Raw genomic sequence first — 17545 nt, forward strand, 5'->3', positions numbered from 1 at the left:
AAGAACATAATGGTACTGGAACATTAGGATCAGACAGGAGAAATAGAAAATAACAAAATCAGGATCAAAAAGATAAGAAAAAAGGATAAACAAAGTCAAAGATCCCTAAAGGTATGGAGCAAACTGAAGGAATGATTTTTATCCCACAGAGATAATTATCGCTGGCATTGGTTAAGTCTTTAAGTGTGAAAAGGTAGCCAACCTTCTTTTCATTCGTTCCTCCTTTTCTCTCTCCTCCCTTCTTTTCAGACGCTCTTGTGTCCTTTTTTCCTGTTTCTCAGCAACAAGTTTCTGTACATTAAAAAGTCAGCATTTCAATAAGTTACATAATAAATGAGTGCTTTAAATCAAGGAGATCCCTGAAGAATATGGCAAAATGCAGAGCCACCATAACAAGAATACACCTTTCCTGAGTAAGTTAAATGGTTAGAAAATTCAAGCACTTCATTTATATGAACAGAAACTATAACCTGATCAAAAGGCAAAAAAAATTACATACTTCTTGGACATAGTTTTTGTCATTCTCAAGCAATCACTGAAAGATATAGCATTGATATTCAAAATCTGAATTCAACAAACATTCATTGCTATTGTGCATGTGATCAAGAATAAATTCCCATCCCACCATTTTATGTTCTTTTCTCTCATGGATTTACTTAGCATTTTTCTGCATAAAATTTAAATAACATCTATTTGTCTAATCTCTGATCACATACAGCGAACTGAACTTTGTTTTGTGATGACTGTAAATTTTGTTAAATCTCATCAACAAGTTCAGATAAACACTTTATGAAAGTCCAAGAGATTTTTTTAAAAAATAAGTTTCTCTTCAATTCATAGTTTTTAAATTAATCTTCAATCAACTTGTGCTTTTGCACTCCCAAGACAATGGAACAGCAGTCTTTTGTACGTTTATTTTCTCAATACTTAAAACAGTCTTTCTTTGCATGGTTCCCTCAAAGCTCTTCAGTTATTAGAAACTCTAATGCAATGTTACCAGTACTTCTTCACAGTAGATCTCAGTACTACCAGCCAATAGCCATTGAAGCAGCTCACCCTGTTTTTCTTGGGCGCAAAAACGATCGATGCCCAATTGATCAACAGCTTCAACAGTGATAGGTTCTATACTGACTTCAAGTCCTTCAAGTCTGGGTTTATTCTCTCGTCCCAATATTGTGCTGATGGGTTAAATGGCCAACGTAAATTACTCCTAGTGCATGTGGGTGGCAGGAAAATTAGAGGGGAGTTGATGTGAACGTGAGAAAGAATAGTTTGCAGAAGTAAAATGAAGAATGTGAATGATGGAAATGCTTGACGGGCCAAATATTACTTTTTCGTTGTCATAATAGAGATATGAGTAACAACAGTCTCAACAACTCAAGATCAGTTCCACGCTGTAATATGAAAGCCAGCAACTACACTGAAAATGCAATATAGGTTTGTAACTGAAAATTCAGGCGCACCCAAGTTTATGCCTCAGGACAACACAGACTGGGCATAAATTCTGAAATCTCAATATTAATTTTGTTGGAGAACAAACCTTTCCCTGGAAATTATTTGATATCTTTAGTTAGAAAGTTTTCAAATATTTTGTAAGTTATAATAGCCACAAAAATAATTTAGCCCTATTGCATTGTAATCTGATCCAACTGTCCTCATTTGAGCTACAGTAAAACGACTATCTGCTATCCTATTGTTTGGGAATCATTTTCTTTGGAGCTTTATTCTCAAGCTCTCCTTAACTGGGGCCCTGCGTAGAAACCCCTTTAATTTTATTGAAGCTCTCAAAGTAACTGTCATCACTGTTAATAAAATAACTAAAGTAAATGGGCCCAGAACACACATGGCCTTATGACTGAAGCAATTTTTAAATTTTACTTGAGCACATGAAGAACAGCACGGACCCGTCACCCACACTGTTCTGAAGTCTTAACAAGAAACTGCAATTTTTATACAGAATTGGCATAGATATTGATCGTTATTAATTGTACATGTTTGAATTCCTTACTCGCAAAATCAATTGTCATTCACAATAGAGGTGTTAAAAGTCAAGCAAAACTTCAAGTGGACAGCCAATGATAGTTTTAAGTCAGTAAGGTCAATAGAGCCTTAGTTGCCGGGTATGTCTCACATTCTTCTGTTACCTCTCCTATCTCTGGCACCCCCAATGTATAACGGGATGCTGTGTTTTAGGAAGACCTTTCTGAAAAAGTCTCACTACAGAGGCCTCACTCATCTGGTTTGAGTACACACTGCCAGTCACCCCAGACTATCTCATCTGTATCAAACAGAGGTCTCTCTGGTAGTCACACTTCAAAGGCCTCGCTTGACTACAACTGTCCCAGGCTACTCTTGCCTTACCGTGACTTCCACAGAGCCTTGTTCTTGTGTTCCCTTTGAACTCACTGAGCCCCTGTTCCCGTGCTTTTCTTTAAAGGTCTCTATTTCTACATCTCCTTTAGATGCGCCTGGATCACTGAAAAAATTATTGTATAACTATGTAACATTTTAAAATATGAATTTAAAATATTCTGGGGTTATCAGTAAGAGTAAAATCCAATAGTCCAGAAAATCTGCTATTATGGCACCAAAATCTGTGAATGCTGGATTATTAAGAGTAAAACTCTGAAAAAGGTAGCTACTAGGTAGCATAAACATTTGAAAACCTAGTAACTGGCTTTCATTTTCCAAGAGTTTAACAAATGGCCACATTTCTTACCTGTAACTCTTCTAATTTCTCTCTAATTTCAATGAATCCGAGGTGAAGCTTCCCACCAAAGTGGTCTGCAAGGCGCCGATCATTATCGTGAAGACCCAAGTATGCTGAGCACACTTCACAAACTCGTAATTTCTGTTGTTGGAAGCTGGAGGCCGGCATGGAATTCCGATAAACCTCCTATGAAAAGAAACAAGAACCACCATGTAACATCCTCTTCTTCAGCTGATTTACCGTCAGCATGAGAGATTGTCCTTATAAAACTGATTAATCAGATGCAAGTTCTATTTTAAAATAGAACATGTTAAGCTGATTTTAAATCTCAATCACGAAATACTGCTCACTTAAAAATAAGCACAATGAACATTGGCGAGCCATGCAGGAGTTCTCTCATCTATCTGGTGAACTTTGTATAGTTTGCACATTCTCTCTGTAACCATGCAAGTTTTTCCCCCAAATGATTCAGTTTCCTCCTACATTTTGAAGCATGCTGGTTGATGTGCTCAGGGTGGAGTTAATGGACGTTAAGAGAGAATGGAGTACTGGGAAAATAAATGGCACTGACAATGGACTGAAAGCTTTCAAGTTGTTAGCAAGATTAACATTATGGAAACAGAATTAGTATTCAGGCAGTACTATTATCAATGCAATAGATATTGAAAGTTTATTTCACTGTGTGCCCATTTTCGCTAATGAATTTTGATTAAAATAGCTGAAGACATCTCAGAAATATACAGTGACCTAATAATTTATGATATAGCAATCCTGACAGTACTATGTCACAATTTATATTTGTTCAAAAATGATCTTTAACTTTTTTAAAAAAATGAATATATCATTACAAGGTTCGGTGCTGGGACCACAGCTGTTTACAATATACATTAATGATTTAGATGAAGGGATTAAAAGTAACATTAGCAAATTTGCTGATGACACAAAGCTGGGTGGCAGTGTGAAATATCAAGAAGATGTTATGAGAATGCAGGGTGACTTGTTCAGGTTGGGTGAGTGGGCAAATGTATGGGAGATGCAGTTTAATGTGGATAAATGTGAGGTTATCCACTTTGGTGGCAAGAACAGGAAGGCAGATTACTATCTAAATGGAGTCAAGTTAGGAAAAGGGGAAGTACAACGAGATCTTGGTGTTCATCAGTCAATGAAAGCAAACATGCAGGTACAGCAGGCAGTGAAGAAAGCTAATGGTATGCTGGCCTTTATAACAAGAGGAATTGAGTATTGGAGTAAAGAGGTCCTTCTGCAGCTGTACAGGGTCCTGGTGAGACCCCCCCCTGGAGTATTGTGTGCAGTTTTGGTCTCCAAATTTGGGGAAGGACATTCTTGCTATTGAGGGAGTGCAGCGTAGGTTCACAAGGTTAATTCCCGGAATGGTGGGACTGTCGTATGTTTAAAGATCGGAGCGACTGGGCTTGTAAACACTGGAATTTAGAAGGATTAGAGGGGATCTGATTGAGACATATAAGATTATTAAGGGATTGCACACGCTGGAGGCAGGAAGCATGTTCCCACTGATGGGTGAGTCCAGAACTAGAGGCCACAGTTTAAGAATAAGGGGTAGGCCATTTAGAACTGAGATGCGGAAAAACTTTTTCACCCAGAGAGTGGAGGGTATGTGGAATGCTCTGCCCCAGAAGGCAGCAGAGGCCAAGTCTCTGGATGCATTCAAGAGAGTGTTAGATAGAGCTCTTATAGATAGCGGAGTCAAGGGATATGGGGAGAGGGCAGGAACGGGGTATTGATTGTGTATGATCAGCCATGATCACAGTGAATGGCAGTGCAGGCTAGAAGGGCCGAATGGCCTACTCCTGCACCTATTGTCTATTGTCTTATAAATGTATGACTAATTTTGTAAGGGCCTACTAGTAATTTTCTCTGTGAGATTAAACCTTCTGAAGCATTAATGCATTTATTGTCATGCTTCATTGTAAACATTTCCCATTTAGAATGACTCAAACATTGGCTTCAACAATCAATTTGTTATTATTAACTTCCAGAGGAAGTTCATGAGAATGATTCCAGGAATGTACTGTATGAGAAGCAACTGATACCTCTGGGCCTGTATTTGCTGGAGTTTAAACATAAGGGTGAGATCTCATTGAAACCTTTCAGATGTTGAAAGGCCTGGATAGAGAGGATGTTTCCTATAGTGGGGGAGTCTAGCACTGGAGGGAAAAAGGATGTCCCTTTAGAGCAGAGTTGTGGGAATTTCTTTAACAGCGGGTGGAGAATCTGTGAAATTCATTGCTACAGATGGTTGTAGAGGCCAAATAACTGAGTATTTAAAACAAAGGTTGATAGGTTATAGATTAGTAAGAGTATCAAAGGTGATTGGAAGAAGGCTGGAGAATGGAGTTGAGAGGGGTAATAAATCAGGCATGATGGACTGGTGGAGCAGACCTGATGGGCTGAATAGCCCAACTCTGCTCGTGATTATGATTATTATCAAACAGCATCTTAAACCTTATGTTGCATTATTTACATGTTCTGAACATTTACTTTGTATTCTGATCAATTACTTCTTTGCACTTTGTCAATCACTGTAAAATTAGACACAGCATGGAAACAAACAACCTATAATAAATGCTAAACAACTATAATCATTTCCTGTTAAAAATACTACTTCACCATTAGGCAGCAGCAATAAATCTCTAGCACCATCAGGTCGCAAACATTTGTTTGGAATGTCAATCATGTTGTCTGAACATCAGAAATGTTATACAGTACAGCTATGGAAAGCATTAATAAAATCTCTTCCCTCAAAAGATTCATTCTTTTTGCAATTTCACATTTCAGTTTTTTTCATTTGGGCTTTGTCTCTTCAAATTTTTAACTGTTGACTTTCATTTTAATGTCTTCCTTTCTTTTACTTTCCCTTATCTAAAACCTTAAAAAAACAAACGAACTTGGTCAAATCAGCCATTGATAAATAAACGTGCCAGGAATCAATCTTTTAAAATGCTGACAACCTGACCCAAGCCTGGTGGGACTTGACTGTGTTAGGATTGGGCATCCATATGTTTAATGTATGGGCTAGAGCCAAGTTGAGATTGTCTGGTTGGGCTTTAATTTTACAGTATACACAAGCAGATCTTTACTTTTACCCAATGAAATATCATTGGTCACTATTACAGCAGTCAAATTTCATCCAAGCAAAATGGTGCTCATCAGAACACCAAAATAGATTTCATGTGTGTTTAGACATATTTTATGCTGATCTGGAGGAGCACCTGAAAGTTTTCCAACAGTTTCTCCCTCAAGTGCCTTGCTAGATTTTCATCCAGGTCTCCAAAATGCAGCTCAAACCCAAATTGTTGATTTCATTTTTAAGCACAATTCAATTCTTGGAGGAAATATTTACTCTGTGCATCCAGGGACCTTCCATGTATGGGGTGGCACATTTATGAAGCCTACTTCCTATATTATTACTTAACCTAAAGCCTAACAAATCACAAGAGTTGAATGTAACAAAAAAGTTTAGAATGTTACTTTGTTCACAACTTGAAGGTAAAAAATTAGCTACAAATTGCAGTCTGAACTGAATTTTTTTCCTGCCCCGATCAAGCAGTCAGACACACATACACATTCACACATAGACAACACCTTGACTATGGTATTCTTTACATAAGATCTATTTATGCACGTATCTGATAAGAGGTGGCAAAACAGCTCACTAAAACCTGGTAATAGTTCTATTAAATAGAAGTAGCACCCTTTCTGAGATTGCTGGATATAACTTATAAAGCATTTTTATTTGTAACTTCATAATGAAATGCTCTCATATAATGAGTGAACATTCTGTGGAATATACACAACAGTCACAGAGCACAAGTCAGCCACAGTGATGTCATCCTACCCAAAATGCACTGGAGGAAGGAGAAGCAATGGTGTCCCCCTGGTGGTGAAAAAATGCAATGTTACAAGCTGGATTTCTCCATAATACATTGTTATTCTCCAAAACATATCGCAGAGAATACTTGACAGAGGACTGTGATTTAACTATTAAGATTTATCAATTTTAAAAAATTCAACAGGGTAGAGTTCAATTACAATTTTACTAGCAACACTGGGTAAGCCAGGGAGTAAATGACATTAAAAATATATTACATAGCATTTTTCTGGAACATAATTCAAATAGGGTTCTCCCCATTTTAACTGAAGTGGTTATTCACTCACTTTGAATTCTTTTGAGCCCAACCTCTCAAAACTGATGGTGGGTACAGGCAGCACCCACTTGCAAAACAATTTCCAGGGAGAACCCTCAATCTGTGGTAGCAATCCCTTTTCAAAGATAACTGAACTACAGAAGTGATTTTACACTGCTCTGATTTCTTATTGACTGAGTGATCAGTTCTTTGGCAAATGCCTAGGTTTGTTGCTGTTGTGCTTTCTGATGAAGCTGAAAACATAAAATTGTGCATTTTGTTTCTAACTAAGCTCTGTGTTTTTTAATGACTCAGTGGACTTGTATGATGAATGTAATTTTTTAAAACTTGTATGCATCATTTATGCAGCATCTCAAGAAACTTTACTCTGCTAGCTATGCATCAGAGAGGCAAGGGTGGCTTTGCATTCCTTTAAGTGACTTCCTTTAATATTTAAAGGCTGCTCACTAAAGGAAATAGTCATTAATTTCCAAATGACAAAAGCATGCTTCCATGAAATAAGCTAACCTATATTAGTTAGTATAGAGTACCCCAAACACACACATGCGTGCACACACACACAAGCCATATACACCCAGATAAAAATGATAAACTAGAATGGAAAATGTTCAATTTTTATACAAGAGTGGTCAATCTCAAAGGAATTTCTTTTAAAACAAAGATCCAATGTAACAAATGTTTCTGGAAAAAAGATAACCATTTTTATTCTGGAAAAAAATAAAGCCACTGTAGAAAATAGAGCCTTTATTGGGAACATTACCCTCATGAATATCCAGGAGGGAAATGAGAAAGAAATTAGATCTGCATGGGAACAAAACTAGAAACCAAGAGCCCCTGTATCTCCACAAACAAGAAAAAAATCTGCAGATGCTGGAAATCTGAGCAACACACACAAAATGCTGAATTCCTCCTGCATTTTGTCTGTGTTACCCCCATACCTCCCTCTGGACCCTTGACTTCTTCACCGGGAGACTACAGTCTGTGTGGATCAAAAATAACCTCCTCCTTGCTGACAATCAACACTAGCACACCTCAAGGATGTGTAATTAACCCACTGCTCTACTCTTCCTGCACTCATGACTGTGTGACTAAGTACAACTCAAATGCCATCTATAAAATTGCCAACGACACAAATATTGTTGGCAGAAGTTCAGATGGTGATGAGGTGGAGTTCAGGAGCGAGACAGATCAGCTAGCTGAATGGGGTCGTAGCAACAACCTTGCATTCACTGTCAGTAAGATCAAGGAACTAATTGTAGACTTCAGGAAGGGGAAGTTGAGGGAACACGCACCAATCCTCATCAAGGGATTAGAAATGGAAAGGGTAAGCAGTTTCAAGTTCTTGGGGGTAAACATCAACGAGGCTCTATCCTGGGCCTTACTTTTTGATGTAATTACAAAGAAGGCATGACAGTGGCTGTATTTCAATTAGGAGTTTGAGGAGAATTGGTATGTCACCAAAGCCACTCACAAATTTCTACAGATGTAACATGGAAAACATTCTAACTGGTTACATCTGGTATGGTGGGGCTACTGCACAGGACTGGAAAAGGCTGCAGAAAGTTGTAAAGTCACTCAGCTCCATCATAGGTACTAGCCTCCCCAACATCCAGGACACCTTCAAAAGCCAATGCCTCAAAAAGGCGACATCCATCATTGAGGACCCTATCACCCAGGACTTGCTCCCTTCTCAATGCTACCATCAAGGACAAGATACAGGAACCTGAAAATACACCCAACGTATCAGGAACAGCTTTTTCTCCTCTGTCATCAGATTTCTGAATGGACAATGGACCCAGTAGTTTTTTTTCCTTTTTTTTCCCCCTCTCTTTTTGCACTACTCTTATTTTATACATACACTTCTTATTGTAATTAATAGTGTTTATTACTATGTATTGCAGTGTATTGTTGCCACAAAACAACAAATTTCACAACATACTCCGGTGATATTAAACCTGATTCTGACTCATTATTTTAGTTCTCATCTGGGTTAGAGAGGCAGAAAGTTACTTTCAATCTTAGAACTATTAACTACTGATGTGAGCTGCTCTGGTCAGTGATTTAAACAAAAGTATTACTTAAAAAAACAATTGTTTTTAATTACTACACAAAAAGGATCTAATACAATTTCTAATATAAATTTATTAAAGTTGTTCTGCTTCTCCAGTGAATCATCAATATTCCTTTGCAGCCTTTGCTATTGATTACAAGCTGGCTGTAGCTTTATACTTGCAGTAACTTGGGAATTATGGTGAGAACCAAGAATTTTATAAAATATGTTGTACTTTACAGGGTAGACACTTAGGAATATAAAACTGAATCAGCCAACTTGTTCATTGACAACCTTTCACCAACACTGAAACCTAAAATTACCATTTCTAAAACATTGATACCAGTACACACATAATAAATTGGATTGCTTGAAACAACTAACCCAGATATTTTACACCACATGTCTGGCCCTTCTCACTTCACATTCTCTATTAGCTATCAGTAATAACACCCCTTTAGGAACTTCAGTCTCCAGGGCACCTGATAATGAATTACACAAGTGAAACTACAGATGGACAGTGATAACATAATCTGCCATGTCATTATAACAATACTGGAAATCAGAACACAGATAAGTTGTAAAATAAATAAAACAAATGTTTGCTGCCCAGTCTACACACCAAGAAAATGGTGCAAGTTCAATGCTCATTGTATTTGCATAATTTATGGGGAATGATAAATTTTTTAGATATCAATTTCTGAAATTACTTATCTGTAATCTAAATGACGATGGGGTGGGGTTGCGTGGAGAAACTGCCTGATACTAACAAGATTAGATTTCTCCTCAGGATTGCTCAGATTACCTACAGGTGCTGCCTGTAACCATATAAATTTTATTGAATAAAGTGCCAAGTACTGTTTTAACCATTGCCAATTGTCTCCAAAAATAAAGTTTAATATTTTATTTGCCATGTCAACCTAACTTGGCAAACCAGCATTAAAAAGCGTAAATTTTAACATATTTGGTGCCACATTTTTTTTCACATAAATCACAGCTTGCAATTCACATTTTTGGAGAATTCTAAAAGACACTTGTTTTAATAAACTTTTGCACAATCAGCATTTCAAATTGAAATAAACATTCAAATTTAATTGACTAAATACCAAATTGAGCTCGTATTTGGGGGAAAAATAAAGAATTCAAAGTGGGTAAGTTTCACACTTTCACATAATGCAGAAAAACTTTACTAAATTGAAGGATTAAAAAAAATCAACAGTACAAGCCATTTTCTTACCTCAGCTTCCCTCTTCTTTGCTCTTGCCTTCTCTACTTCTTCCATGACCTTCTGAGATTCTTCAACATTTCCTTCAGCTCCCAACTGCTCTGCCTTGGCTAGCAGCTTTCCAATTTCCTCATTTAGTTCATGAACTCGCTCAGCCTAAGTTAAAAAAATAAAAAAGCATGTAATCTTCAGCACAAAAGCAGATGATGCAATAAACTATGATCAAGAACAAATACTTTCAGTTGGAAAGTAGTGGGTACAAATTGGACTAGCAGTCAGTGTATCACTAACCTGAACAAATTTTTAACATGGTAGAAGGTTGACCAGTGAATACATAGACTTTGGATACATAGCTGAATACATAGACTTGGAATGGAATAGCCATCAACAAGATTCCTATACTGCACTAACATTAAATCAATAGAATTATTCCCAAGTTCTGCTAGCTGTTTGACCATGGACCACAGCAAAAAGCTGTGTCTTAGAGAGTCCTGTCAATCTGATCTCCTCACTCCTTTCCCTTACGAACTATTCTCTCATACATACCCACTAAAAACAGCCCTCCACCGCCATCTCAACTCTGCAGCTATCCAACTACAATAGGGTAATGCACAGTAATTATGGGATGTCCAGGTGGTTTCCGAAAGGTTGGTGATTTGGAGGATTCTGAGATTTCTCTCAAATTCTGCTTTGTTGCTTCATTTTCTAAAACAACCCAATTTAACACGATGTGTGCACTCTCCCAGAGAAGAGTGACAATAGAGATAAAAAATGGACAGAATAATAGGTGGGAGATAATTTGTGATCAATGAGTATTCTGTAGACCAGGATGTAGCTTACAGAGGTGCTCCCCAAAAGTTAGCTACAAAGGCCATTTTTCTGCATTTTTTTTTAACTAAATGGCAGACTAGAGAATGTGGAGCAGCATTACATTAGCTGATGATTTGAAACTTAAAAGTAGTAGACACAAGATTCAGGATGGCAAAGACGGTGAAATAAGCAGAAAACCATCTATTGGAGTTCTGCACACAGAAATATAAAGTGATACCCTTGGGAAGGCCTAACATGAAAAGTTGATACATTATTTTATAAAGATTAGTACAGGAAAAAAGATACTATTGTCCAGAAACACAATTCATGATAGCATGCAAGTTGATAACAAAAAACACTGGAGTATTTAGGTCAGTAATTAGAGTCACTAAATAAAAATATAAAGAAATCATGTCATAACTTTATAAACTACTGTTGCCTCTGGTGGAATAATTCTAGGCAACATAATTCAGGAAAATTGGAAGATCTTAAAAAGAGTACAGTAAAGATCATCTAACAGTTGTTAGACTAGTAATGAGAAAAAAATTGAAAAGTAAGATCATATTCCACGGATCTCAGAAGATGCAGACTTTCAAGATATCATGGCTTTGGTGGAGTCACCATTAGATATATTTTTTCCTCATGCCACATAGCCCAGTCAAATTTATAATCAATGATAAAAATTATCTAGATTGAAGAAACTAACTTATTACTCTTCACTAAAATGTTCAATAAGTGTGCTCTATCAGAAAATAAATGGAAACTGATAAGATGAATATTATTTTCAAAAAGTTCACTGGGGCCTGAGGAACAAGAGTTACAAATTAAATGCAGAAATTTAGAAGTTTTAAGCCAAAAGGCTGAACACTTCTGGTACTGCAACTTAATGAACATACTTGAACACAAAACAATAAAATGCAATGGATTTAAAAAGCCATTTCCACCAAATTACTCACTTTTCACTTATAGTAGTCAATAAGCTTTTTCTGATATAACTACTGAAAAAGACCAGAACCACATCCCATTTTTAAGCAGCTTTTGGGGAAGCACATCTGCAGAGGACTCAGTAAAGAACAGTCAGAATTATGAAGCTTTGACTGGTGAAGGATAATGCAAACTATTATTCACAGCGCTGTTGAAGATGAAAAACATACAATAAGATCAGAACATGCATTTTTAAAAAAAAATCTAACTATCCCTGCTTGACAATAGTCTTCCAAATTTACCTGCAAGCCTAAGGATAGGCTTTTGTAGCTGTAATTTTCAAAGCTATGGTTGAAGGATATTTGGTGAAGAATAAAGTGAAAAAATTGCACTACTTTATATAAAAAACCTTTCCATTAACATCTAATAGTGTCAAGCCCTCACCATTAATGAGATCTATATTACATAGTCACAAAAGTTAACTTCCTGCTAATCAGAATAGAGAGATTGACAACATAATGCAAGTATAATCATGAACAATGGCAATTTAACATTATTTGGTAATTTAATTACCTGAATAACATAATAATTCAGGTAATGGAAATTTGCCTTTTCAGAATTCACAAATCACCAAAAAAGTTTTGAGATAGGGAATAAAGTTTTGCTCTCAAAGAATTTATGCAGGAGAAAAACCTAATTAACATTAGCCTTAAAAAAATTTGCCTTACAAAAAAAGCAATACAGATGACTTTCCAGGAATGCAATTCCTCAGTAACACAGGAGTGTATTGTATTGGGATAAAACCAGTCCTATTCAATAATTATATCCCTCATAACTGTAATTGCTCAGTTCTGACTATGATTCAAGAACTTATTTCTTTGATGGTCAAATCTAAGAGGGAATTATATCTTAGCAGATTATAAAAAAGTTACCATTTCAAAAAAAATCATAAGACCAAGAACAAATTGCTGTAAGTTTCAAAAATTACCAGCTTTTTGATACCTAGAGTGTAAAACTGACAAAAGATTTTGATTAGTTCAAAAAAAACATTTCAGAGTTCAAGTGTGCCAAATTAACAATCCAAGAGGGGATTGTGGCGGATAAACAAACGCTATTCTATAAATAGTAACAGAACGATAAAATCAAAATATTCCCAATTTGTTATATCTTTAAACACACACTAAATTAATAGTCTTATGAACTTCAGAAGTTAATTTAAAACAAACGTGATAGAAAGTGTTAAACTGACAAATACAAGAATACATTTACATAAATTTTTCAATTTTCAACTGAAACTAGCAATTTGCTTTCCAAACATGAAAACTGCCATTCTACTCCATAAGTTAGCATGATATTTTGTAGGTTATTCTTGAATTTAATAATGACTAAGATGGATTATACCTTTGCTGCTACCTCTGCACTGATCTCTTCTTGGGTTTCTGCCAACCTTTTCTTTGCAATTTCTGTTCTTCTATCACAGTCTGTGATAAATGACTGCAAGTGATCCATTGCCTTAAAAAGAACAATAATAAATAAAGTTAGATCTAGGAAGACTTGAAGTCAATGACCAATTTGGATACAAGCACTGTCTAATACAATAGTGAGTGCTGACGCAGCACTGTGAAAGACACCTCAGCCTACCAAGTCAACATGAACTATCAACCACCCGTTTACATTAATCCTATTTTTAAACAATGCCTAATTAATCTACTAACTTGTACGAATTTAAAATGTGGGAGGAAACATAAAATGTGATAGGTATACGGACAGGAAAGGAATGGAGGGTTATGGGCTGAATGCAGGTAGGTGGGACTAGGTAAACGTTCAGCACGGACTAGAAGGGCCGAGATGGCCTGTTTCAGTGCTGTAATTATTATATGGTTATATGGAAACTGGAGAACCTGGGGGAAATTCACATGGTCAAAGGAAATACATTCAAATTTCACACACAAAGTCAGGGTGGGTGGTAGTGGCTCTACCAGCTGCACCACTGTGCTGTTTCATGGCAATCTCCAACGTAGGGCACCTACTAAATTCCAAAATAGAATCAAGCCTATGATCACAGGCTTGCTTCTGAAATCTAGCACTTTCAAACCGTATACAGATCAAGCTTGTCTTTTCCCCATTAGTTGATTGCATCATTATGATGTGGCACTATTACTTGAGTTTACAAGAAACCATTGTTTTATTTTCAGTGCTACCACTGAGGGTCTAAACTAGTTTGGTGGGGGTTTGGGAGGGGAGGGTGGAAGTGTGTATCCAAGCAGCAGAGAGGCAAATGAGAGGCTGGAAAGTGATGTAGAAGTCAATGACTGCAAGTTGAATAGGCATGACAGGCAAGGGAACAGCAGGCAGTGAGAAAAGCCTGTTAAGTTAAACTGCTTTAATTTCAATGCACGAGGTAAGACCAGTTAAGGTGGAAGTGCTTAGAGCTTGGATAGCCGGGACTGGGGTATTATAGGCATTATAGAAATATGGCTAAGTGAGGGACAGGACTGATACCTTAATGGTACAGGATACAGGTGCTTTAAGTAGCGTAGAGACAATGGAAAGACAGGAGTCATCACATTTTTGATTAAGGGGAAAATCACAGCAGTCATCATTAATGAAATTACTGAAGGAACACTGAAGTGAGGCTTTATGGGTGGACCTGAGAAATTAAGAAGGTATTTAATAAAGGATTGTTGGCATTATAATAAAGGCACCCATATAGTCAATGGAAATTAGAATGTATTAAAACTATAGAGTTATTTTAATAGCAACGGATTTCAACTTCCCAGCATAGACTGCAACTGCCATATTAATGTCTTAGATTTGGTGGGATTTGTGAATTATGCTCAGGTATACCTCCTTGGGCAGTATATACAAAGTCCTACAGGGACAAGACAAAGCTTGGCCTACATTTAGGTAATAGGGCAGGACAGGTGTCTGAGGGAACAGTGGGGAGCCTCACTTTGGCACTAGTAACCATAGTTCTATTAGTTTTAAAATAGTTATGGAAAGAGACATAACTGGTTCACATGTCCAACTTTTAAATTGGAGCAAGGCAAGTTTTGACAATATGAGATTAGGTTTTCTGAGGGCAAAGGAACCATAGGCTCTTAAACGTGCAACAGTGAGAGTTCAAGGTCCACATGTTTCTGCTAAGAGGGACAAAGATAAGAGTAGGATACCCTGGATGATCAGGAATATTAAGCCCTTGGCCAGGAAAAAGGAGGCATGCGCCAGGTAAAGGAAGCTGAGATCAAGAACATCCCTGAAAGAATATATGGGATGCAGGGAATCAGGAGATCAATAGATCATGAGAAAACTTTGGCCGAGAAGATTAAGGAAGATCTGAAGAGATCTTATACGTATATAGATGGAAAAAGAGAAACTAGAGATAAAATAGAGCCACTCAAAGACCAAAGGAGGCATATCTATGTAGTCACATGAGATGAGAAAGGTTCTTAATGAACACTTCTGTTTTTACCATGGAAAAAGACATGAAGACTTTGGAACCAGAAAAAGTAAATCGGATTGTCTTGGGGATAGTCTACATTACAGTATAGATGGTACTGGCTGTCTTAAAAGGTATGAAGGTGGACAAATCTCCATGGCTCGACTAGGTGTATCCAAGAACACTGTGGGAATACAGAGCAGAAATTGTGGGAGCCCTTGCTGAGATGATTGCATATTGCTAACCATGGATGAAGTATCAGCAGATTGGAGGAATGCAGGTGCTGTGCCTTTATTTAAGAAAGGCAGCAAAGAAAACACTGGGAACAGTAGACCAGTAAGCCCAACAGCTGTGGTACTTAAGATTACTGGATAAGGATAAGATATAAGATACATCTGGAAAGACATCTGGCTCTGTGCATGGGAAATCACATCATACAAACTTGATCTGAGTTTTTTGATGTGACCATGAAAGTTCAGGACAGGGCAGTAGATGGGAGTTAGGGTGATTGAGTTTAAAAGCAGCGAGGTTATGCTGCAAATATACAGGTACGGGTGAGGCCACACCTGGAGTACTGTGTGAAGTTCTTGTCTACATACTTAAGATATACTGGCTTTGGAGACAATTCAGAGAAGGCTCACTAGGTTGATTTTGAAGATGAGGAGGAAATTGAGACTTGAGGGGAGACTGAGTCACCTAATTCAGATGACTGAGAGGATGTCTTAATAATAGGACAGGTAAGATATAGGTATCTTAGGACATAGTTGAGAAAAAAAATGCTTTCTTCAGAAAGATGTGAAACAGTGAAATTCACTGCCCAGGGAAGCAAGAGAGGCTACTTTCTTAAGTATATTTAAGACACAATTTGACAGATAATTACATAGTAGGGAAATTAAGGGTTATGGGGTAAAGACAGGCAGGTGGAGCTAAATCCAAGGCCTGATCAGCCATGATCTTACTGAATGGTGAAGCAGGTTCAATGGGCCAGATGGCTTATCCATGCAACATCTTTATGTTAATATAGACTTCAGTAAGGCCTTATATAAGGTTCCACTGGGAAAGTTAGATCACATGTAATTCAGGAGCTGCTTAACGGGAAACACAACTGACTTGATACAGTGAAACTTTGTTATATCGCGATTGTTTGGGTCCATAAAATGTCATCATGAAAAAAAGCTGGGGTGCGCTAAATCAGGGTTCAAAAAAATCAGCATTCAAACTGACCCAATGTTGACCTAACATCCTAAAACACCCCTATTTTTCCCTATGACCTGTTTTTTGCACGAACACTGAGAAATCCCGTGACGGTGTTTAAACTGGTCTAGCTATCCATTGCTAGCTTTGAACTGTGAGGTTTCTCTGTTGATCTGCTTGTCAAACTTCTCAGCTTGAGCTTTGAGAATAGGACCAGAAATTGGAAGGCCTTCTGAGCGAGCCTGAACGAACCACTCGTACGGGGAGTCATCAAGGCTGACATCTTTGGCTGTCTTCAGGCGTTTGGCTTTTAGTCCTGCCTCTTCTTCAACTTTGTAAAGCGACACGCGTAATTTTTCTTCGTGAGATTTCCAGCCATGAAGTGCTGATTCCGGTATCCCAAGGTCTCGTGCAACCTGAGTTTGACTTTTAGTCTTGATCGCGTCAAGTACGTGAAGCTTATCTTTTACAGAAAGATTTTCTTTCTCTAGCAGTTTGTTCCATTTTGAGCAAAAAAAGGTACAATGGCTCACACTAAATGCTGCTGGAACGCAGCAGGCCAGGCAGCATCTGGTCAAGACCCTTCGTCAGGACTAACGGAAAAAAGAGAAAGTAAGAGATTTGAAAGTGGGAGGGGGAGGGATGAAGCCAAGAGCTGGGAAGTTGATTAGCAAAAGGATACAAGGCTGGAGAAAGGGGAGTACGGATTAACATGAACATGGAGTCCAATGACTCATTGCGTTATATCTGAATTTGTGTTAAATCATGATGGTGGAAGATTGTTTTTCAGTCTGGAGGCCCATGACTAGTAGTGTAACTCAGGGATTGGCACCATTGTTGGGTAACAATGTACAAGACAGGGTTTCAGCCCAAAACGTCGACTGTACTTTTTTCTATAGATGCTGCCTGGCCTGCTGAGTTCCTTCAGCATTTTGTGTGTGTTGCTTGAACTTCCAGCATCTGCAGATTTCCTCTTGTTCGTGATGAGACATAAGCAGGCAGATGA

At 37.6% G+C, this 17545-nt stretch overlaps 1 protein-coding gene across 11 annotated transcripts in view; it reads right to left on the minus strand.

Moving 5' to 3' along the window:
• LOC132383068 (putative RNA-binding protein Luc7-like 2) overlaps positions 1–17545 on the minus strand; it is a 58731-nt gene that overhangs the window by 13067 nt on the left and 28119 nt on the right. For 8 of the 11 annotated variants that reach the window (XM_059953810.1, XM_059953817.1, XM_059953812.1 and 5 more), the window contains 5 exons: positions 13308–13418; positions 10185–10328; positions 6588–6626; positions 2720–2896; positions 203–291 (listed from right to left, as the gene is read on the minus strand). In XM_059953810.1, the coding sequence (XP_059809793.1) occupies positions 203–291; positions 2720–2896; positions 6588–6626; positions 10185–10328; positions 13308–13418 (560 nt within the window). The remainder of the gene's footprint in view (positions 1–202; positions 292–2719; positions 2897–6587; positions 6627–10184; positions 10329–13307; positions 13419–17545) is intronic. The other 3 variants (XM_059953811.1, XM_059953807.1, XM_059953809.1) reach the window with 1 other exon arrangement.

The sequence above is a fragment of the Hypanus sabinus genome, chromosome 29, assembly GCF_030144855.1.
Source record: "Hypanus sabinus isolate sHypSab1 chromosome 29, sHypSab1.hap1, whole genome shotgun sequence".
Classification (NCBI taxonomy): Eukaryota; Metazoa; Chordata; class Chondrichthyes; order Myliobatiformes; family Dasyatidae; genus Hypanus; species Hypanus sabinus.